The sequence below is a fragment of the Ictidomys tridecemlineatus genome, chromosome 1 (genome assembly GCF_052094955.1).
Source record: "Ictidomys tridecemlineatus isolate mIctTri1 chromosome 1, mIctTri1.hap1, whole genome shotgun sequence".
NCBI lineage: Eukaryota > Metazoa > Chordata > Mammalia > Rodentia > Sciuridae > Ictidomys > Ictidomys tridecemlineatus.
The window spans coordinates 119,688,439-119,712,135 of NC_135477.1; the positions used below are offsets into that span (position 1 = coordinate 119,688,439).

Consider the following 23,697-nt stretch of genomic DNA (forward strand, 5'->3'; position numbering starts at 1 on the left):
AAGCCTAAAGATCAGAGCATAAAAACTAGTACTTGTGTTAAGATCAAAAATTGAATAATGGGGGCTAGGGTTGTGGCTCAGCAGTAGAGTGCTCACCCAGCACATCTGAGGCCCTGGGTTCCATCCTCAGCATGCACCATATAAAAACAAATAAACAAAATAAAGGTATTATGTACAACTAAAAAACAAATATTTTAAAAATTGAATAATGGTTTCTCAGGTTTTCTTAGCTAAGAATATTTTTTTCTTTGTTCTTAATGCCATCTACGTAAAACTGTCTAGGTTCAAAAATGGGTGGCTGGCTTAACGGCCGGGATAGACTGTACTAGGTTTGTTGGGTAGTGTGTAGTTTTATTTTATTTTATTTTTGTGTGTGTGTATATATTTTTTAACATACATACTTTTTAATTATTCCAAGACTAATACTGTAGGAAATAAAGTGCTGCAGTTGATTTTCTTAGGTATGTAGTAGGCCTTCCTCATTGGAACATTATGGTCAAGGGTTCTAAAATTCTTGGTGAAATAGTTTATATGTAGAAAATTTTAGTGACTAATTAAAAGTAATACAGAGAGAACAAGCCTGTGGATTGATAAAATTTTAGATATATTGCCTTTAAGGAGTTTTTAAACATGATTCTAAAAATTGAGTATAACCTTGGGTTTTAATTTATTCAGTTCATTTCTATTGTAAACCTAGACTTTATATGATAAAGTCCTATACTGTCTTGGGCTGAGTGTAGTTTATTATTGTAGCAGGTCTATGACTGGAGTGCAGAGTGCCTGTGATGTAATGTAGCTTTGGTAGTTTTTATTTGCATGCCAAGCCCTAATGTCCTCAGTATAGATAAGGGTCAAGACTGTTTATAACTTAAACAAAACAACACCTTTAAGAGGAGTATCAAAAGTTTTTGAAGCCATTCCAAAATTAAAAGATGGTTATAAAATATATTTTTTTTGACAAGCTAAACTGAGGCTATTGGTAGCATTTTTCAAGCAGTAACAGGCTAACAGGAAAACAGTGTACTTATGGGGGGAGGTAGTTCTTTCTAGCTACTATTGTTGGATAAGAGCAAAGAGAGGAAAAAATACCTATGCTAGGTGTCTTAGTGGGCTGCAGTAATATGTAGCAGATATAGAAGAATGTAGTCATCTAGTTGATGCTAGGGTTTTTAAATAGGATCTTTGATTTGAAGTATCATTGTTGTTTTCATTACGTAGGGACTCATAACTTTTCAAATTAATCTGTGTTTTTTTCCTACTTATGAGTACATTAGTCACCCCGCCCCCTCTTTGGTACAGTAAGAAAGGAATCTATACCATATATGAAAAATTAAAAGTCAAGTGTTTGGACACCTAACTCAAGAAGTATCTTAGAGGGGCTGGGGTTGTGTCTCAGTGGTACAATGCTTGCCTAGCATGAGTGAGGCACTGGGTTTGATCCCCGGCACCACATAAAAACAAATAAAATAAAGGTATTGTGTCATCTACAACTGAAAATCTTTTTTTTTTTTTTTAATTAAAAAAAAAAATACGGGGCTGGGATTGTGGCTCAGAGTAGAGCCCTCCTCGCCTAGGGGTTCGATCCTCAGCACTATATAGAAATAAAGGTTTTGTGTTGTGTCCATCTACACCTAAAAAATAAATATTTTTAAAAAGTAGCTCAGAAAGAACATTATCAATCAAAGAAATTTTTTGAAAGGGTGTGAGTGTAGCTCATTTAAAAGCATCTCCGATAGCATGCGTGATACCTTCGGTTTGATCCCCAGCTTCACAAAGGAAAGGGGGGAAAACTCAACATGTTCTGTGAAACAGTATGGAACAAGTTTTATTTTATTTAGTTTTTTTTTTTTCTTTAAGGAGGAGAGAGAGAGAGAGAGAGAATTTTTTAATATTTATTTTTTAGTTTTCGGCGGACACAACATCTTTATTTGTATGTGGTGCTGAGGATCGAACCCGGGCCACACGCATGCCAGGCGAGCGCGCTACCGCTTTAGCCACATCCCCAGCCCTATTTTATTTAGTTTTTAATTTTGGTGTGGTTGGGCAACAAACCCAAAGGCTCACACTTCTAGGTAAGCACTCTAACACTTTGCCATACCCCCAGCCCTTGGTACCAGTTTTAGTACTTTACTGTGTCTGTATTTTGAAACAGCTTAGGGGGCTGGGTTTATGGCTCCATGGAAGAGCACTTGCCTAGCATGCATGAGGCATTGGGTTCAATCCTCAGCATCACATTTAAAAAAATAATAATAAAGTAAAGGTATGTCCATCTATAGTTATCTTTTAAAAAGAAACACTTTAGGAATCCATCATCTGAAGAATTCATTATTATTTGTCCTTGTTATATGTCCTTACTTAATGATAACTCTTGCAGTGAAAGTGTAGGTTTAACATGTGTGAAAAGCAAATGAGAGCCAGATGCTGTAGCACCATTCCTGTAATCCCAGCAGCTCTGGAGGCTGAGAAAGGAGGATTGCAAGTTCAAAGCCAGCCTCAGCAATTTAGCGAAGCTCTAAGCAACTCAGTGAGACACTGAGTATCTCACTATATTCTAAATAAGATACAGAATAGGGCTGGCGATGTGGCTCTGGTCCAGTGTCCCTGAGTTCAATACCCGGGAAAAAAAGAAAAGAAACTGAGCATGGTGGAATGTTCCTGTAATCCCAGCGATTTGGGACATTGAGGCAGGAGGATCTCAAATTCAAAGCTAGCCTCAGCAAGTTAGGGAGATCTTGTCTCAAAATAAAAAATTAAAAGGGGCTAGGGATGGGGCTGGGATTGTGACTCAGCACCTAGCATGTGGGAGGCCCTGGGTTGGACCCTTAGCACCACATTAAAGAATAAATAAATAAATAAAGTTATTGTGTACAATTACATCTAAATAAAAAGATATACGTGTGTGTGTGTGTGTGTGTGTGTGTGTTAAAAGGGCTGGGGGTGTAGCTCAATTGGTTCAGTGCTGATCTGCATGCCCAAGGCCCTGTAATCCTCACTGCTACCCACAACAAATTTAAAATGTTGATATGTGAAATAGAGAGTTTAGTAGAAGAGAAAAATTGTGACTATTCATACGTCCCTGGGTCCATCCTTTTACCTCTAAAGTTTCTCAACTAAAACTAAATATAAATTTTGCCTTATGTCTCTTTGTAAAGGACCAAATTGCAAAAAAAAAAAAAAAAAGATGGTCACCACAGTGCCAGACACATTCTGAGTGATAATTTATTGATACTGGGAATTGGACCCAAGGACACTTTGCCACTGGACTACATCCCCAGCCCTGTTTTTATTTTGGGACAGGGTTTCACTAAATTGCTGAAACTGGCCTCAAGCTTGTGGTCTTCCTGCTTCAGTCTCCCAAGTGGTTGGAATTACAGATGTGTGTTCCCATGCCCATCAGAGAGTGTAAAATTTCAAATTGGGGCTAGAAGTTATAAAATGGCAAGCGCTCTACCACTGAACTGTAGTCCCAACTCCTAGTATTATATTTTTAATTAAGGAAGAAAATAAATTCAATAAACAATATCAACTCATGGAATAGGAGTGGTAAAAATATTAACTGAAACATTTTTTTTTTAAAGAGAGAGTTAGAGAGGAGGGAGAGAGAGAGAGAGAGAATTTTTTAATATTTATTTTTTAGTTCTTGGCGGACACAACATCGTTGTTTGTATGTGGTGCTGAGGATCGAACCCGGGTCGCACGCATGCCAGGCGAGCGCGCTACCGCTTGAGCCACATCCCCAGCCCTGAAACATTTCTTTAGCATACATAGGAATGGTATTTGTTCAGATTTGAATTTGTGAAGCTTACATTTTTAGGATAGTGTTGAATTGTATCATGAAATAGAATAAAATTTCAGGTTAATTCTTTGAAGTTGTCCATAAGCCCATTTGCTAAGAATTTGAATACCATGTAGTAGCAGACTGCTTTTTTTTTTTTATTAAAAATTCATATTTGATATACTCATTTTTTTTAAGAGAGAATGAGAGAGGGGAGAGAGAGAATTTTCAATATTTATTTTTTAGTTTTCGGCGGACACAACATCTTTGTTGGTATGTGGTGCTGAGGATCGAACCCGGGACGCACACATGCCAGGGGAGCGCGCTACTGCTTGAGCCAAATCCCCAGCCCCTGCTTTTCTTTTCTTTCTTTCTTTTTTTTTTTTTTGGCCGTGCTGGAGATCAAATCCGGGGCCTCATGTATACTGGGCAAGTATTTACTTCATCCCACAGCCAGCAAACTGCATTTACAAAATAAAGTTATATAAGTAATGTTGGTTGCTATTTGGGGCTTCCCCACCCTGTTTTTTGGGGGGGGTAAGGTGCCCCCCCCCTCCTATTTTTGGTACTGAGGATTTAACTAAGGGGCACTGAGCCACATCCCCAGCCCAGCCTTGTTTTGTATTTTATTTAGAGACAGGGTCTCATCGAGTCAAGTACTTGGTGCCTCACTGTTGCTGAGGCTGGTGAACTTGTGATTCTCCTGTCTGAGCCTCCTGACCTGCTGGGATTATAGGCGGGCACCACTACCTCGTGGTGCATTCCTTTTTTTGAACGTGAAAGGTTCTACATTAGAGGGCATTTAGAACTTAGTGTAATTTATGAAAAGACAGTTCTGGTAATTACAGGGAAAAGGCAAGCACGGTAGCATACCTTTAATCCCAGGGACTAGAGAGGCTGAGGTAGGAAGATTGCAAGTTCAAGGCCACCCTCCATAACTTGGCAAGACCCCGTCTCTAAGTAAATAAATAGAATTGAAGATGTAGCTCATTGATAACACATCCCTGAACTCAATCCCTAGTTTTTCAGTAAATATCTTGAGGTTGTGCTGACTACCCATGGCCAGCAGGTTCCATGTAAAAATAGCTTGTACATCTTTATGTTCAACATTGATCAAAGACGCCATGCATGCCTGTGATCCCAGTGACTTGGGAGGCTGAGGCAGGAGGACTGGAAACTCAAAGCCAGCCCCCAGCAACTCAGCAAGACCCTGACTCAATTAAAAAAAAAAAAAAAAAAGCTAGGATATAGCTCAGTGGTTAAGTGCTCCTGGGCTTAATTCCCAATCCCTCTCCCCACTTCCCCCAAAAAAGATACTAGAAAACCTGCTTTGATGAATGCTTTGTAAGCAGTACTACAATGTCTGGTTTATCTTGTTGGTTTTTCCCCCCCCTAATAAAAACATTTTTAAAAAATAATTTTTAGTTGTAGTTGGCCCCAATTCCTTCATTTTATTTATTTGTATGTGGTGCTGAGGATCAAACTCAGGGCCGCATATGTGCGAGGCAAGCACTCTACCACTGAGCCACAACCCCAGCCCCCTAATGAAAACATTTTTTAAAATATCTTTTTGGTTGTCAGTGGACCTTTATTTATATGTGGTACTGAGAATCGAACCCAATGCCTCACACATGCTAGGCAAAGTACTCTACCACTGAGCTACAACCCCAGAACCTTAATAAAAACACTTTTGAGAATTTGTTGGAATAAAAAGTTCAACTTAAATTTTCTTCATTAATATTACTCTATAATGTTCTTTATGGAGTTGTATTTTAGATTGAAATTCAGTTTATCTTTAAAATATTATTAAGTTTGTTCTCATGGAATTATAGTGTCATGAGATTTACATTGTCTTGCTCCCTTTTTTCCTGACATCTGTTTTGTATTGTCATCTTTATCCATATATAGATCCACTATTTTAGTATTAAGATGCTAAAAGTGTAATTGATATGTCTGTAATTTAACAACATATTTACAATCAGGTGTGCTATACACCTGTGATCCCATTGACTTGGGAGGCTGAGGCAAGAGGATTGCAATTGCAAGTTTTGAGGCCAGTCTCGTCAACTTAGTGGAACCCTGCCTCAAAAAATAAAAAGGGATGAGGATGTAGCTCAATTAAGGGAAGAGCTCTTTGAAAAGACTTGTTTTTTCAGTAGTTAATTTGTTTGTCTATAATATGAAAGTCAGAGCTGCATTAATACTTCTGATACTTACAAACATTGAAGATATCTCTAAGTGGTTTTTAATCTTTTTATATTTTTATTTTCTTATTGTTTTGTACCTAGGATCAAACCCAAGGGTGTTTAACCACTGAGGAACATCCCCAGGCCTTTTATTTTTTGATTTGGTTAAGTTGGTCTTTGAGTTGGTTAAGGCCTCAGCCTTCTGAGTTTCTGGGCTTATAGCCATGGGCTACCACACCCAATTTGTTTGTTTTTGTTGGTTCAACTTGTTTTTGTTGAACCCAGGCTTCATACATAGTAGACAACTGCTCTACCAACTGAGCTACATCCCCAGCTCCCTAAAGGCATTGATTGTTTTAAAAAAATAAAGTATACATGAAGACTTAGTTTTATCAATACCAATATACATAGAATTTAAGCTGCATTCTATGTCATTTTTAAGACATTAAACTTTCATCCAAAGTTTACTTACTCTTGTCTTTACTAATTTTGTCTTAAAACTCAAGGACTTTACATAGTGGATCTCATATAGAACTAGTTTCTTTGGTGTCTTTTCTCAGATTCATGGTTTGCAAAAACATCTGGAACTCCAGCCACCTTTGACAGCATTTCTATCATTTTAATTTATTACATCTACTTTTAAAAATCTAATCTAAATCTTTTTTTATACTAACACTGCCACTGTATTTGTAGTTATCCTTGCTTCAGTCTGTCTTTGAAATTGGTCCCATACTAAATATGTAACTGTTATTTGATATTGTTAGTTTTTTCTGTAGTAAAATTTAGCATATTGAACTACAAGTGCTTAGGTGTGTGGGTGATCAGACATAAAATTTTAATAAGCAATGCCTTGAAATAAAATTCTGTAGTAAGTAGCATCAGATTTACCTATGTATGTGGTTGTGATTATAAAACTGTTTTCCCTTCAGACATGTATTATGTACATCTTTTTAACTAATATTTAATGAGAATCATGTAAATGCTTTGCATATTCTTATGTGACAATTTTTGAGACACGTAATGATTTAAGAAAGAAAATGAAAACGGTTTCATCTAGAAATGCATCTTGATGGACCATAATCACAATTAAAGTGTTTCAGGTGATTGGATTGTTCTTGTGAAAAGTTTGCAGAAATCTGTAACCAAGGTTTCATTTTCATTTTTACCTGTTTTGAGCTCTAGAGGTGCAGTATCCCTGAGCATTAAATTAGTACTGATGGATGTTAACTTGGGGTGTTTTCCTTCTTTAAATCGCCTGTTTCCTATACCTGGGTTTTTTCTTGGGAGGTCTCATATCTACATTGACCAGAGTTGGCTCTCCTTACCTTATAAGAGTAGATATGAAGTAAGCATTGCCTGATCTAGGATGGTCAATGAGAAGGCAATTCGTTGTATGGCTCAAGTTTGTGCAGAAATCCTTAAAACTGTAGGAAATGACTTATTGTTCTTTTTCACATCTGTCTTCACCTCAAATTGATTTTGTTGCATGAAGGTCTCAACTATTGTTTGGTCTTAGATCTTATATTAGGTACTTGACCTTTAAGCTTCATTTACTTGTTATTTTACTTGTTTCTTTCTGATAGCGATAATAGATCTCGTTTTCCAAAGCAGAATACAACTGATTCATCTCTGACTTGCTGAACTTGATTTTTTTATTTTTATTTTTATTTTTAAAAGTCTTCTGAAACTTAAACATCATACTATAGGGTGCGTTTTTATTCTTCTAAAAGAAGAAACCCATCTATGTTTTGACTGAAATTTTGATGTGTTCAGACATCTAGCCCTTCAGTTTAAATGTTTTTAAACTCAGTATGAAATTCCCTTTTAATAGTTAAATTTTAGCATGAAAAACTACTTTTTAAGTATCTATATGCAGCTCTGCATACATCTGGAATCTGTTTAAGATATGTAATAAATTCCTTGTAAGTTTGAGATCTTAAATGTTTTTTTTAATCAACATGATGCGTAAGTTTTTTTTTTCTTAAAAAAAACGGCATCTACTTAAAGGGATTTATGACTAAAATTGCTTATTTTTCTACAGAGTTGTCTGCTGGTTCTCAGCTTGAAGAAGATTCTACAGTCCTTATTGATCCTTTTTCTTGGCGTTACCATTTTTTGAAGCAAAGTTAACCTAGCTTTCTAGTTTGAGCTTTCTTTTTGGCCATCTTTAAAAATTTTTTTTTCGATCTATAAAATAGACAAGAGATAGTTCTACAATGTCCAAGTCATTCCAGCAGTCATCTCTCGGTAGGGACTCACAGGGTCATGGGCGTGACCTGTCTGCAGCAGGAATAGGCCTTCTTGCTGCTGCTACCCAGTCTTTAAGTATGCCAGCATCTCTTGGAAGGATGAACCAGGGTACTGCACGCCTTGCTAGTTTAATGAATCTTGGAATGAGTTCTTCATTGAATCAACAAGGAGCTCATAGTGCACTGTCTTCTGCTAGTACTTCTTCCCATAATTTGCAGTCTATATTTAACATTGGAAGTAGAGGTCCACTCCCTTTGTCTTCTCAACACCGTGGAGATGCAGACCAGGCCAGTAACATTTTGGCCAGCTTTGGTCTGTCTGCTAGAGACTTAGATGAACTGAGTCGTTATCCAGAGGACAAGATTACTCCTGAGAATTTGCCCCAAATCCTTCTGCAGCTTAAAAGGAGGAGAACTGAAGAAGGCCCTACATTGAGTTATGGTAGAGATGGCAGATCTGCTACACGGGAGCCACCATACAGAGTACCTAGGGATGATTGGGAAGAAAAAAGGCACTTTAGAAGAGATAGTTTTGATGATCGTGGTCCTAGTCTCAACCCAGTGCTTGATTATGACCATGGAAGTCGTTCTCAAGAATCTGGTTATTATGACAGAATGGATTATGAAGATGACAGATTAAGAGATGGAGAAAGGTGTAGGGATGATTCCTTTTTTGGTGAGACCTCGCATAACTATCATAAATTTGACAGTGAGTATGAGAGAATGGGACGTGGTCCTGGCCCCTTACAAGAGAGATCTCTCTTTGAGAAAAAGAGGGGCGCTCCTCCAAGTAGCAATATTGAAGACTTCCATGGACTCTTACCGAAGGGTTATCCCCATCTGTGCTCTATATGTGATTTGCCAGTTCATTCTAATAAGGTGAGTTAATGCAACAGATGCTTCTAATTTCTTTTACATTGTAGTGCCTATTCTGTATTTATATCTTTTACTCTAATTCTATAGTCTGATGACCCCGAGTTGATCAAGAATTTTTATACTTTTGAGAACACTTACTTTATTTGAAAGGTAATTGTTTTTGAGCATTTTAAACCAGGGCTTTACATTAATAAAATCTGCCTAGATTACTTCTGGCCACAAAGCTGTCATCCACTGGAATTATCTTGTTGGTTTTTGGCATCAATATGTTCTTCTTAATCATATATTTAAGCAGGTTTTTTGTCTGCTTTGTTGAATTGTTGAATTAAGAATTTTTTTCACAGTCAATGAGCTCTGCCATTTAGGATGCTAGATTTCAGCTCTCCATCTGTCTTGATTGCTGATTTGTATGTAGTAAAGATGTATTCTTGAACAATTCTCTTTTTTTCCTTATCTGTGGCTACAGGGAAAGAGTTAATGTAGAGCCCTGGTGTTTGTTTCCGTATGTTTCATATTTTAGATTAGTTCATTCTTCTTTTTTAATTTCCCTTTAACACAAACTCTCATACTATGACTGAAATTTTTCATCATTTTTTTTCTCCTTTTCCACAACTTTCTTAAACATACTTCAAAACTCACTTTTTATTATCCCATATTGCATCTGTCCCTTTAGAGACTTGAATAAATCAACTACTACAGTATCCTGCTCTGTGTTCCTCATAAGCAAATTCTTTTTCTGACTTAGGCTTATTAGACTTCTGGTATAGTCATTTGAAAAAAAAATATCTAATTCTCCTTTACTTTAATTATCACATCTGGCAAAATGGGGACTTTTTCAAAAATGCCCTTTTAAATACGTTGTCCTTTCTCTTTGAACTTTTTCAGTGTTGTTCATTCTCACTGGGTTTTTTCCCCCCAATGTATATTGCAGTTGACTTAAAGTCAACATTATATAGTACCCCACTAGCTTGATCTATAATCTGTGACCATCCATTTTTCCTGATGCGCTGTATAGTTTTCTGCTTAACTGGATTATTCAAGTTGCTGCCATGAAACTGATTTGATGGTTACTGTTACAGGGTTTTTCTTTACAGTAACATCTGGAAGGCTCATTTTCTTTTCATATCTATTCCTTTGAAGTGCATTTTTTAGTGAGTATGGATTTTTGAGTAGACTTAAACTATATGGATAGAGAATTTGTTTTTAATATGCTGTTAAAAGAGTATTATCAATCACTCCCTTTCCTGTTTGGATCTTAGCATTTTTGTCTTTAATTGTTAGTCCATACCAAAACAAGTTAATGTAAAGGCTAAATTTAGGTTCATAGATTTATTTTTGTTTAAGAAATAGAACCCCAAACTCAGCAATTTTATTTGATATGTGTTTTTAGTGTTATCTTTTTCCAGTTTTGTTGGATGTACTAAATATATCATGGAATTTTAGTTTTCTGTACTAAACTTCAAGGTTTAGGTCCGATGTGAATTAATATAATGAAAAGCTACATTAACTTTGTTGACTCCAATTTTTTTTTCTACATTACTTCTTGGTCTGTTTACAAAGATGTAATAGTGGACATGGTCTTGGGACCAGTGTTCTCCAAAAAAGATCTCTGTATTTCAAGGAATGTAGTTATAGTGTCTTAAATGAAAGTGATCTGAAGGGACTTAAAAATTGTTGCCACTGGAGTCATAAAGTTGTTGGGATATCAAAAAAAGGAAACATAAAAGGGAACTATAAGAGGACTTACAAGATAAAAGTTTGCTTTTGTATATGATTATTATTTTTCTCCAAATTTTGCTACTTTCTAGTTCCTGAAGAAGGCTAATAATTTAAATGGATCTAAATTAACAAAAGAACAGTTTTTAAATATTTGATGAAACTTTGGATTCAAGAGTAAGATACCCTACTCTAGTGCAAGAGGTACTTTTTAGCCTATAAAAAAATGCTTAGGTCCTATCTAGTTTTGATATTCTGTCAAAGTACTGAATATATTTAAGAACTATTTTAAAGGCCTTTAATTTTTTTAATTGTTCGATTTACAATATTTATATTTTAAACAATTTTATGAAGTTTAAATATGGATTTTCTCAATGTTTTCTACTTGCCTAAACAAACGTTATCTGATATTTTCTGTGCATCACTAAAAAAAATTAAATACTCACTTTAGCGGTGGATCCTTGATTTTATAACTGACATGGAATGATGGTAGAGAAAATTCCTATGGTGGAAGTAGATTTGAAAAATTTTTAAGCATTTAATCCTGCTCTCTGGTATTGCTGCATAACTTGGAAAATCTGTTATTTCCACTTAATAGTAATGTTAACTAGCTTACATGCTCACAAGTTCTTCTTGCTATGAAATAAGAAAATTAAGTGAAAAACAGACTCTTAATTTGTCATCATGGCGTGTCTTTGTTTTTTTATGTTTTGGTGTTACTTTAAGTGATGGTCTTACTTTTATTTCTTTCTAGGTCATTTTAGAACATCAAGTTGCTTTTCTACACAATCTCAAACTTCCTTCAAGTTCCTTTCACTTAAGGAAAATTGCCCACTAAAGCCCTTTTGCTCTCTTGTCATTTGAGTTCATATTTTTCCTTTGTATTACTTTAGAAGCCCTTAAATTGTTCTATATTCTATTCTGGAAGTGCTTCCCAAATTTTTCTTCATGTAACTTATCTCAAGGATATCAAGGTGAATGTAGTTTTCCTACAGAAATTTCTGAATTCTAAAAGTTATTCTTTATTGATCTCAGATGTCTTAAGATTGCCTTAGTATAGAATCTAAGGATACAGATTCAAAACAAAACAAAAAACCCTTTGACTCTTAGTTTGCACCTTAAACCGCACAGGAAGAGATCAGGTAACAAATGCAAATTTAGAAATGGGTGAGTTTTGGCAGTACTTGACTAATTTTCTGATTTTGACCTTTCCAGCATTTTGAAAGACCAACCACATTTTTTTAAAAAATATTTTTTAGTTATATTTTATTTTATTTATATGTGGTGCTGAGAATTGAACCCAGTGCCTCACAAGTGCAAGGCAAGTGCATTGCCACTCAGCCCCAGCCCCAGCCCCAAGACCAACTACATTTTTATGATGAAGTTTGAACCTTTAAGGAACCTAGGGGATTGGATAGAATTCTGTTCAGCTATGTACCTTTTCCATTTCCTGTGAACTAGAAACTTACCTAATAGGGTACCATTTATTTTTTCAATTTTTTAAAATAAAATATAAATACTTTTCTGTTTAGAAAAATGTATTTAATTCCTCTTCTGAATTTTGTGAACTTCACCTATAACACCTCTTCCTTACAGCCATTTTTAAAGTGGCCTCCAGCAAATCAATGGTCTGTTGCTTTGCTGTGAGACATCTTACATATCTCAAATATCTGATTGTAGAGCTAGAGAAATCTTAAGTTCCTATTTATTAGCCATTATTTTTAAAAGACAATGTAAGTTTTTATAGTCATGGGAATAGTAATTAGCAGCTCCCCACATTTTGTTTGGATACCATCTTAGTTCTCTCACAGGGTTTAAGTTAATTCCCTTGGGGCATAGGAATGTACATAAACTGTGGTAATTAATGTAAATTACTCTTTAAAAGTTAAAGTTCCATCTATAAAATATTATGAAGTTTTTCATAACTCTGTACCTTAAAAATCTGGTACCATGTTTTTGTTTAGCTGAGACCTCCTATCCTTCCTCTATTTAGGTATAAAAACACATTGCCTGACTACATTTATATTCCCCTTATTTGTGTAGGTATAAAAGGTGTTACAGAAATTGCCTCATTGTGGGAATTTGGGAATAGTAAGTTGTAAAATGAGATGGATTTATGAGCAGTACAATGATAATTCACCCTGTTTTCCTGGAGAGCACTTGCCATGTGCTTCCCAGTGTTCTGAAGCAGTTTGCCTTTTATTAACTCATTTGTTTTTCACAACATCCCTATGAGAATATTGTCACAATGAATTTAAATAGCTTTGGACTAAGAAATAACATCTAGTCACATGCAATTTAGGAGTGGAACCTAGGCAATTTGGCAGCAGACATCAGTTTTTTGCCTCTCATAATAGCTAAAAAGATAACTGAATTTTTCTCCCCCCTAAGGACAGGAACATTTATTAAATACAAATTTAGGGCTGAGCGCAGTGGCGCATGCCTGTAATCCCAGCAGTTTGGGAGTCTGATTTAAGAGGATTGCAAGTTCAAAGCCAGCTTCAGCAACTTGGCTAGACCATGTCTCAAAAAAAAAAAATTAGTAAACGGGCTAGGAATGTGGTTAAATGCACCACTGGCTTCAATCTCTGGTACCAAAAATAAAAATGAATTTAGTTCCTCTAATTTTAAAAAACCCTCAGTGGAGCAAATGTTAATACAAACATAATGTTTCCCTGTTTAAAATTTGGACCCAGACTTTACTTAAAATTGCTTTTCTATTTTTGGGAAATATGGATACTTGATTTTGGGGTAAATGGGGAGCATTTTCTAGAGAATACATTTCTGTTAAACAATGTTACCTTTTTAAGGCAACGTAAATTATTGTGCATTTTTCACTGCCTGCATGCCTCAAAACCTGGGTGGAACTAAAGATTTTATATTTAATTATTCACATTTATACATTTTCTAAAAAGTGTTTACAAACATGGATATTTTATCATTTAGAATGTTGTAAAGTAGCAGTTCTAATAGCGAATATTTCTGTTTGGTCTACAACAGAAGTTAATATGTTTAACTGATCTCAAGGTCAGTGTTCTTGATCTTTTTAAATTCTATATCTTTTCTGTGTCAGTATTCTTAAGTATGTTGGCCAAGTTAATATTAATCCAGTTTTTCCAAGAATGTGCACAGCGTATTTGAGGGCAGGATCAAGTTTCAAGGACTCAATAATGGCTTTAAATTAAATCAGTGTGATTTAATGAATCGAGTGTTTGTATAGCCTATGAAACTGCATAGGCATTAACATCCTAGAGTTTGAATGGTTCAGATGAAAATATTTTAAGCTTTATTTTTGTTAATTCTACTAATTTACTTTGCTGCAGGAGTGGAGTCAACATATCAATGGAGCAAGTCACAGTCGCCGATGCCAGCTTCTTCTTGAAATGTAGGAGTTTGAAATACCTTTAAAGCATCCTATCCTGAATCAGAAACAACCTTTATTGGTTTTGGGTAGTTTACCATATTACTTGTAATAGCGACATAATTGATACTGTGTGGGCAATACTAATTAAAGATAACATATCTAAGTCTGTAATCTTACATTGATTATTAGATGCATAATGGTGACACTTCATGGTTTGATTTATTTCTAAGGTAAATATTGGGCATTTTTATACAAGTGGATTTTTTGTGGGGGGGTGGTACTGGGTATTAAATATGGGGATCCTCAACCACTGAGCCACATTCTCAGCTATTTTTTGTATTTTATTTAGAGGCAGGGTCTCATTATTTTGCCTCGATTTTGCTGAGGCTGACTCTGAAGTCTCCATCCTCCTGTCTCAGCCTCCTGAGCTGCTGGGATTACAGGCCTGTGCCACCATGCCCAGCAACAGGTGGAATTTTTAATGAACTAAATGAAAGCCTTTGAAACTTAGAAGATTCATGATAGCATTTTAAAATAATAGTGAATATGTGCTCTAAAAATATAGATGATATAACTAAAAGTTACTAGTTTATCATGCAAAATCCCTCATGTTTTTTTTTTTTTTTCCTTTTCTTTTGAAACACCTAAGTTTCTAAGTTTAGGCTGCTATAGCAATGTGGAATTCATAAAGAAACTGCCTAAAACAGCATCATGCCCATTGTTCACTGAAGTTGAAATTTTTATATATGCCTCGCTCACTTGAGGCTGTTCTTTCTATTGTCACAACTCATGTATGTTCTTGAGACTCAATATTAGGGAAGCAAAACCTGGCAGTCTGTTCTTGTTTTTCTAATTCAACATTTTTCTTCCTCTTAATTTAACAAATACAGGGATCATTTAGTTTCAATATACATTGCCTACATTTGCAAGCAATACCAGACAAGTTGATTCACATTGGTTTGGACTGTTTTGAAGTACTTTTGAAATATATTACATACTTTAAAACTGTAATGTTTCTAACATTTAGACTCTCAGATAACTTTACTAATAAATTATCTCTATTTTAGAGGCCAAACAAGGTTACTTTGTGAAAAGGACAGTTTTATTTTAAAGTTAATTTTCTGGTCTTTTTAAAGCTACCCAGAATGGAATCCTGACAATGATACAGGACACACAATGTAAGTTAAAAAATTTTAAGCTATTGTTTGTACAGGAGATCAATGTAAGGAATCCAGGTTTAACTTTCAATATTCATAAATATTTTAGAATTTCATTGCTGAATTTGAGAGATTAAAAATCACTGTCTTAAGTAATTTTTATAAAGTTATGTAGTAACTTTTATTCTTTTATTGTTATGGATTTTCCCCTAGTTATGTCATATATAAAGCCCTCAAAGTTGTCATAGTTGTACAAAGGATGCTTGTAAATCTTACTTCTGATGCACCTCTTTATTGTTTTTCATATTTTCTTCACATTACTAGGGGTGATCCATTCATGTTGCAGCAGTCTACAAACCCGGCACCAGGAATTTTGGGACCTCCACCCCCCTCCTTTCATCTTGGGGGACCAGCAGTTGGGCCAAGAGGAAATCTGGGTAATTATATGAAATGAAATTCATATTAACTTTTTTCATATTACTTTTTGGTCATAAAATTTAAGTCCGAATATTGTTCAAAAAAATAACAGCATGAAAAAACAGCCAGGTATTTGTAATATTTGGGGGGGGGTTGTTTGTTTTTAAATAGTACTGGGAATCAAACCCAGAGCCTTCTGCATGTGAGGCAAACATTGTGCTAGTGAACTATATTCATGTCTCCAATGTTTTTTAATTTCTTATTGAAAATTATGTATACTTTTTCATTAAAATGGCTTGTTATAGAAAGTGTACTTACTATAAACTTTCTTCCCATCTCCCCCAAAGGTGCTGGAAACGGAAACCTGCAAGGACCTAGACACATGCAAAAAGGCAGAGTGGTCAGTAATGTAGCCATTGCTTTTTATTTTATTTTCTGTTTGGGGGTGGGTGTGTAGTTTAACGTAAATACTTACTAATTTAATTTTCATTGTGGTTCTTACTATAGGAAGAGTGTCAAAATAGTTTGAAAATCATTAGATTTTTAAATGACTGGTATACCACACAGTCTTAAAAAAAAATCTCACCTTGAATTAGCATCTAAGGAACTTGCTACCCAGTTATGTATACAACATTCTATTTAAAAGACAATAGAGACTGAAAATCTTGGTGATCATTATAACCACTTGGATTTAAGCAGAAAGAATTTATTACAGTGACAAATTTAATTGCTATGAAGTTTTAAAATTCTGGAACATTAAATACTTTTGTGGTTAATTTTAATACTAAAATTCTAATGGATGATGTGTTTCATGTTACTTTTACTTCTTCAGTCTCCAGAACCTTGAGCTTGCTAAGTCTGTGCTCTATACCATTGTGCTACAACTCCAGTCCCCTCTTCTTATCTTTTTTTGTTTGTCGGTACTGGGGATTTTTTTCAACTTGGGGACACTCAACCACTGAACCACATCCCCAGCCCTATTTTGTGTTTTATTTAGAGACGACCGGGACTCACTGAGTTGCTTAGCACCTCCTTTTTGCTTTGAACTCATGATCCTCCTGCTTCAGCCTTGCAAGCTGCTGGGATTAAAAGCATGCGCCACCACACCTGGCTGCTTGTTTTTTGCTTGGGTTTTTTGTTTCTGTTTTTTTTTTTTATATGTACTGGAGATTAAACCCAAGAGTTCTTAATCACTGGGTCACTTCCAGGTTTTTATTCTGAGACAAGAGTCTTGCTAACTTGCTGGGGCTGGTTTTGAACTTGTAATCCTCTTGCCTCTGCCTCTACTTAAACTTCCCAAGTCTCTGGGATTACAGCAGTCTACCACTGCACCTGGTTTTTGTTGGCTTTTAAAACCTTACAGCTGGGCACACCTGTAATCCCAGCAGCTCAGGAAGCTGAGGCAAGAGGATCACAAGTTCAAGCAGCTTGATGTCTTGAGTGGTTAACCAGCCTTAGCAAGTTAACAAGGCCCTAAGCAACTCATTGAGACCTTGTCTCTAAATAAAATATGTAAAAAGGGCTGAGGATATGGCTCTGTGCCTGGATCAGTCCCCAGTACCATATATAAAATATATACACACACACACATTGACTTGAGTTTTCTCCACAATGAATAGGAAACTAGCCGAGTTGTTCACATCATGGATTTTCAGCGAGGGAAAAACTTGAGGTACCAACTGTTGCAGCTGGTGGAACCTTTTGGAGTCATTTCAAATCATCTGATTCTAAATAAAATTAATGAGGTATGCATTGAAATAAGCATTGTTTACTAATACCATTAAGGTATTTTCTGAATTGAAAAGGAATGAAATCCATGTATATAAATCATGGACTGGGAATGTAATAAAGGAAAAGCCAATAGTTGAATATCTCAAATAATATTCTAGTAGTAATTGATTATTAGAAACTTTGTATATTGTGATCTGTAAGTAGTAGTGTTGTTATTATACTACTATAAAGGCAGTAAAAGTAAAATTCTTTGGAAAACTTTTTTAGACCTATGTCAAACGATGCTAAATCATTTTTCAGCAATGAGCATAGTAAATGATAGTTTAATACCATGAATATAGTTTCTGGTAACTTTAAAACAGCAAATTGTCAATACAAGTCTTTTGTTTATATTTCTTGAAAGTGCTTTCTATTCAGTGATGAAATGTAACATCTAGAAATGTTGGAAATATCATCTTATTGAAAAAAACTTTTTTTCTTTTTTTTTTTTTTTTAACAATTTTAGGCATTTATTGAAATGGCAACAACAGAAGATGCTCAGGCTGCAGTGGATTATTATACAACCACACCAGCATTAGTATTTGGAAAACCAGTGAGAGTTCATTTATCCCAGAAGTATAAAAGAATAAAGGTATCCTCTCCCCCCTCCCCTAACCCTCCAGATTATGTATAGGTAACCTCTCAATACATCATTTTATTAACTTTGTCTATTTTAAATTGCTGTTTTAAAAAAACAGGATTGACCAACAGTTTACTTTACCTTTTTCCCCTTTTTAAAGAAACCTGAAGGGAAGCCAGATCAGAAGTTTGATCAAAAGCAAGAGCTTGGACGTGTGATACACCTCAGCAATTTACCCCATTCTGGCTATTCTGATAGTGCTGTCCTTAAGCTTGCTGAGCCGTATGGGAAAATAAAGAATTATATATTGATGAGGATGAAAAGTCAGGTAATAAATACAAAATTACTTTTTAAGATATTCATTTGGCTGAGAATATAGCTTAGTGGTCGAGCCATTGTGTAATGTGTAAGTTTCTAGATTGGACTCCCAGTACCAAAAAGAAAATACATATAAGTCTTCTTAGCCATATAACGACTGAGATTTTTTTCCCCCATAGTAGGTATGCATACAAAGCATTGAATAAATTCTGATAATAAAAAGCTTTTAGTTTTTGTTTTATTTTGTGTCGTCCTGGTTTTGAACCCAGGGAACTCTACCACTGAGCTACATCCCCTGTGCCCACGGCCCTTTTTATTTTTGTATTTTGAGATAGGGTCTTGCTAAGTTGACTGGGGCTGGCCTCAAAGTGTGATATTCCTACTTCAGTCTCCAGGTTTGCTGAGATTCTGTAATCCCAGCAATTTCAGGCTGCAGTTTGGCTTTTTGTTTTATGTTACCAAATTGATAACACCCACTTCTAATCAAACTAACGTTGTTTGAAGGTATGGTGTTTTGTTGTTTGTTTTGGAGGTTTTTCTTTTATTGTTTGTTCTGGTACTAGAATTGAACTCAGGGGAACTCAGCCACTGAGCCACATCCTCAGCCCTATTTTATTTGTAGAGACAGGGTCTCACTGAGTTGCTTAGCACCTCTGCTGTCTCATTAAGACTGTTTTATAAGTACTGTATATTATAGGCTTTTCCAAATCTGAAAATAATGGCTAAATTGTCCCATGCTTGTATTCCAGAGATTTGATAGCCAGGGGCAATGACACATCCTATAATCCCAGTGGCTTGGGAGTCTAGGAGGAGAATTTTGAGTTCAAAGCCAGCCTTAGCAACTTAGTAATGCCCTGTCTCTAATATTCATCCATTCACTTGCTTGTTTGTTTATTTATTTATTCGTTGTTGGCAGGCCTTTATGTGGTGCTGAGACTCGAACCCAGTGCCTCACACATTCAGGGCAAGTGTGTTTCCACTTAACCATAGCCCCAGCCGCTCTAATAAAATATTTTTTAAAAGGGCCGGGGATAGCCATGGCACAGTACGGTGGCACAAACCTGTAATCCCAGCAGCTCTGAAGTCTGAGATGGGAGGATCGCAAGTTCAAAGCCACCCTCTGGCAACTTAGCAAGACAATAAGCAATTCAATGAGACCCTGTCTCTAAATAAAATACAAAACGGGACTAGAGATGTGGCTCAGTGGTCCAGTGCCCCTGAGTTAATTCCCATCACCAAAAATAATAAAAGGACTGGGGATGTGGTGCCATGCATGCTTAAGTGTCCCTGGGTTCAAGCCCTGGTATTTTCCCCCCAAAAAAAAAATTTTTTTCAGAGGTTTGAAGTCAGTTCACTAGAAGACAACCCTTGGTTCAATGCCCAGCAGCCCCCCTCCAAGAGTGTCTTTTTACTGCTTTCTAGCTCAACATTCTGAGTTTTCTAGATTTTTTTAAATTTTTCTTATATTATTTGTGTTAATATCTACTAAGTTTATTTATTTATAGTTTCTTTTGCAGAAAGACTGCATAAAAAATTTTTTTTTTTTGAGAGAGAGAGAGAATTTTTTTAATATTTATTTTTTAGTTTTCAGCCGTCATGACATCTTTGTTTGTATGTGGTGCTGAGGATCGAACCCGGGCCGCACGCATGCCAGGCGAGTGCGCTGCCGCTTGAGCCACATCCCCAGCCCCTAAAAGTGGTTTTATGCTTGTGTACTAGGGATTGAACCCAGGGACACTTAACCACTGAGCCACATCCCCAGCCCTTTTTGTGTTTTACTTAGAGACAAGGTCTCACTGAGTTGCTTAGTGTTTCGACTTTGCTGAGGCTGGCTTTCAACTCGTGATCCTCTTGTCTCAGCCTCCCAAGCTACTGCACCCAGTTTAAAAATGGTTTTGTTTGATGCTATAGTGACTTTAGGGACTTCATAAACCTGATAGGTTGTCCACTGCCTTTTTTCATTGCGGCTCAGTTTTTTTTTTTAAGTGTTGCTATGTTAACGATTAAGTTTTCCTAATGAGAATAGAACAAATATTACTGTACAATTCTGAGAATTGATATCCTTAATGGGTTTTCTTTTTATTTTAGGCCTTTATTGAGATGGAGACCAGAGAAGATGCAATGGCAATGGTTGACCATTGTCTGAAAAAAGCCCTTTGGTTTCAGGGGAGATGTGTTAAGGTTGACCTTTCTGAGAAATATAAAAAACTAGTACTGAGGGTATGTACTGCTGGATTTCTCATCATTAAAAAACTTTTATTAAGTGACAGACTCTGGCTGTATTGCACAATCTGGCCCCTAACTCCTGGACTCATGTAGTCCTTTTGCCTCAATCTTAGTCCCAAGAAGGTGGGCTACTTGTGCATGTTACTGTGCCCAGCCAACTGATACCACAGCATTCTTCTTCAGATTTTTATAAGATTTGATTATTGAAAGACAGCACCCTTTTTTTCTGGTTTTTCTCTAGTAGCAGAAGTGTCTTTATAACTAAAATTTTGATGAACAGCTTGTTACCAGAATGTTTATTATACACTCTTGTTTGATGATTTTGATGAACTGAGTATCCTCAGTTTGAGTTCTTGGGCATCGTAACAGGAATTGAATGAGTTAATTATGTAAGGATGGCCACCAAATGTTAATGGATGATCGTATATTCTATAAGTTAGTATATGGATGATCATATATTCTATAAATGAGTATATGTTGATGCAGTTATTTCATATCTGCAAAATGTTTCTTCTCTTTTTAGATTCCCAACCGAGGTATTGACTTACTGAAAAAAGACAAATCCCGGTAATTTCATTTTTTATATTTTTATATGCATTAGTATGTTAAATTTTTATTTTTCCAACCCCCCAAAATTCATTGTGGTGCATCTTTTTAATTTCAGAAAGAGATCTTATTCTCCAGATGGCAAAGAATCTCCAAGTGATAAGAAATCTAAAACTGATGGTTCTCAGAAGACTGAAAGTACAACTGAAGGTAAAGAACAAGAAGAGAAGTCAGGTGAAGATGGTGAGAAAGATACAAAGGATGACCAGACAGAACAGGAACCTAATATGCTTCTGGAATCTGAAGATGAGCTACTTGTAGATGAAGAAGAAGCAGCAGCACTTCTAGAAAGTGGCAGTTCTGTGGGAGATGAGACTGATCTTGCTAATTTAGGTGATGTGACTTCTGATGGGAAAAAGGAACCTTCAGATAAAGCTGTAAAAAAAGATGCAAATGCAAGTGCTTCAGCAGCAGCAAAGAAAAAGCTTAAAAAGGTAAATAAGATATTTTATATTGAATTGTTTTTATAGAAAAATATATATAATTTTTTCAGATTATTTACTGAAGCAGGGCCCAATAATGAGAAGTATGTTACTAGTATCAGAAAAACAAAACAAAAAGTAAAATCTCTGCAATAAATATAGAACATTTTATTGTAGTTCTAACAAAGAAGCAGCTAATTTGAAAAGAGAACTTCTTAGTAATGAGTCATAACTTACATATTCTTCTGTATTATAGTGGTCATGTAAAAGTACTCGTAGGACATCCTTAGAGTACAGCTTATATTAAAAAAAGATGGGGTTTGAGTTTGCAGTAGGTTAACTGACAAAACATAATTTAAAGAATTTATCCTATTTGAGAAATGTGGGCTTAGTAGGTACTTTGATTTTAAAACAATTTTACTAGAAAAGTTATATACAAGGATATAAATATAAAAATTTATTACATGCTAAAAAGTAAAATGATCCCCAGTACCACAACCCTGGCATGTTGAGGTAAAATGTGATAAAATGATGACATGGTGAAATGAGGCTTAAGATAGGTGTGGTGTGGTATCATGCCTATAATTCCTGGTGCTTGGGAATGAGGCTGAGGCAGAAGGATCTTTAGTTTGAAGCTAGCCTGGGCTACATTGTGAGTTTCCCATTTCAAAAAAAAGAAAAGAAATACTGCCAGGTATGGTGATACATGCCCATAGTTCCAGTGACTCTGAGGCTGAGGCAGGAGGATTGCAAGTTCATAATCCTAACAACTTGGCAAGACCCTGTATCAAAATAAAAAAGGATGGGGATGTGGCTTGGTGCTTAAGCACTCAATTCCCCAGTACCAAAAATGAAAGAAGACTTAATATTTCCTATTAACCTGTAAGTTTTAATGGCTTGGTCACACAGCTTATATATTAGTTTATTATTCTGCCTGAAGTATATGGTCATTGTGTAATAATGTTTACCCTTGTAGAAAGTTAATGATTGAGCACTAATAAATGCCATAAATTTTTCTAAGCTCTTTATATATGTGCATTTAAATCCTCACAGTAAACATGCAGTAAGTACCATTATTAAACCCCTTTCCATAAATCAGGGTTTTTGTTTTTGTGGTACTGGGGATTGAATCCCTGGTACCTCATGGACACTAGTTAAACACTGTCACTGAGCTACGCTCTCCAGCCCTTTTCCATTTCTAAATTTAGGGAATTCTGGAGAAGTTCAATAACTTGTCATAGTTTGTACTGCTTCTAAATAGTAGATCCAAAATTTAAACCTAAATAGTCATGCAGCAGAACTTGTTTTCTTAATGATTACACTGTATGAAACTTGGGGTTTTCTCAATAAAAGTTGTATTGCAAGGTATTGTCTTGCAGAGAATGTTACTCAACTGCTTTTATCAAATCGGTTCTGTGACACGTCTTAGCAGCATAATAGTCTCAGAAAGTGTGGAAATGAATAGTCTTATATCAATTACATTCTTTGTATGAGTCAGGCCTTTCATTAGTTTTTGGTTTTTGTGCTGGGGATGAAATCTGGGACTTGGCACATCTATTGATGAAGTACTCACTGCCATTGAGTTACATCCCCAGCCCTATTCTTTATTATTTTCCAGTACTTACAATCAAGTCCAAGGATTCTCACATGCTGGGCAAGAGCACTACCATTAAAATCCATCCCAGCCCCATTATTTAAATTTGAAACAAACTAAATTGTCGTAAAAGTCATCAGTGCCAAGAACAATGGTGCAATCCCAACAGCTCCAGAGGCTGAGGCAGGAGGATCCCAAGTTTGAGGCCAGCCTTGGCAGCTTAGCAGAACCCCTCAAAATAAAAAATAAATCTCAAATAAGATGCGGGGAGGCATAATGGCACACTCCTGTAATCCCTGCAGCTCAAAAGACTTGACAGGATCTTGAGTTCGAATCCAGCCTCAGCAAAAGCTGGGTGCTAGGAATTTCAGGCCCTGTCTCTACATAAAATACAAAATAGTGGCTCAGTAGTTGACTGCTCCTGAGTTTAATCTAACCTGG

General features: G+C 35.9%; 1 protein-coding gene across 9 annotated transcripts in view; it reads left to right on the plus strand.

The window, feature by feature from the left end:
* Nucleotides 1–23,697, plus strand: part of Matr3 (matrin 3) — a 45,062-nt gene that overhangs the window by 15,593 nt on the left and 5,772 nt on the right. For 5 of the 9 annotated variants that reach the window (XM_013359558.4, XM_013359556.4, XM_013359560.4 and 2 more), the window contains exons 2-12: nucleotides 8,003–9,089; nucleotides 14,126–14,187; nucleotides 15,303–15,344; nucleotides 15,648–15,760; nucleotides 16,088–16,140; nucleotides 17,360–17,485; nucleotides 17,977–18,102; nucleotides 18,251–18,418; nucleotides 20,497–20,628; nucleotides 21,158–21,201; nucleotides 21,299–21,674. In XM_013359558.4, the coding sequence (XP_013215012.1) occupies nucleotides 8,178–9,089; nucleotides 14,126–14,187; nucleotides 15,303–15,344; nucleotides 15,648–15,760; nucleotides 16,088–16,140; nucleotides 17,360–17,485; nucleotides 17,977–18,102; nucleotides 18,251–18,418; nucleotides 20,497–20,628; nucleotides 21,158–21,201; nucleotides 21,299–21,674 (2,154 nt within the window). In that variant the 5' untranslated portion in view covers nucleotides 8,003–8,177. The remainder of the gene's footprint in view (nucleotides 1–8,002; nucleotides 9,090–14,125; nucleotides 14,188–15,302; nucleotides 15,345–15,647; nucleotides 15,761–16,087; nucleotides 16,141–17,359; nucleotides 17,486–17,976; nucleotides 18,103–18,250; nucleotides 18,419–20,496; nucleotides 20,629–21,157; nucleotides 21,202–21,298; nucleotides 21,675–23,697) is intronic. The other 4 variants (XM_078046036.1, XM_078046020.1, XM_078046031.1 and 1 more) reach the window with 1 other exon arrangement.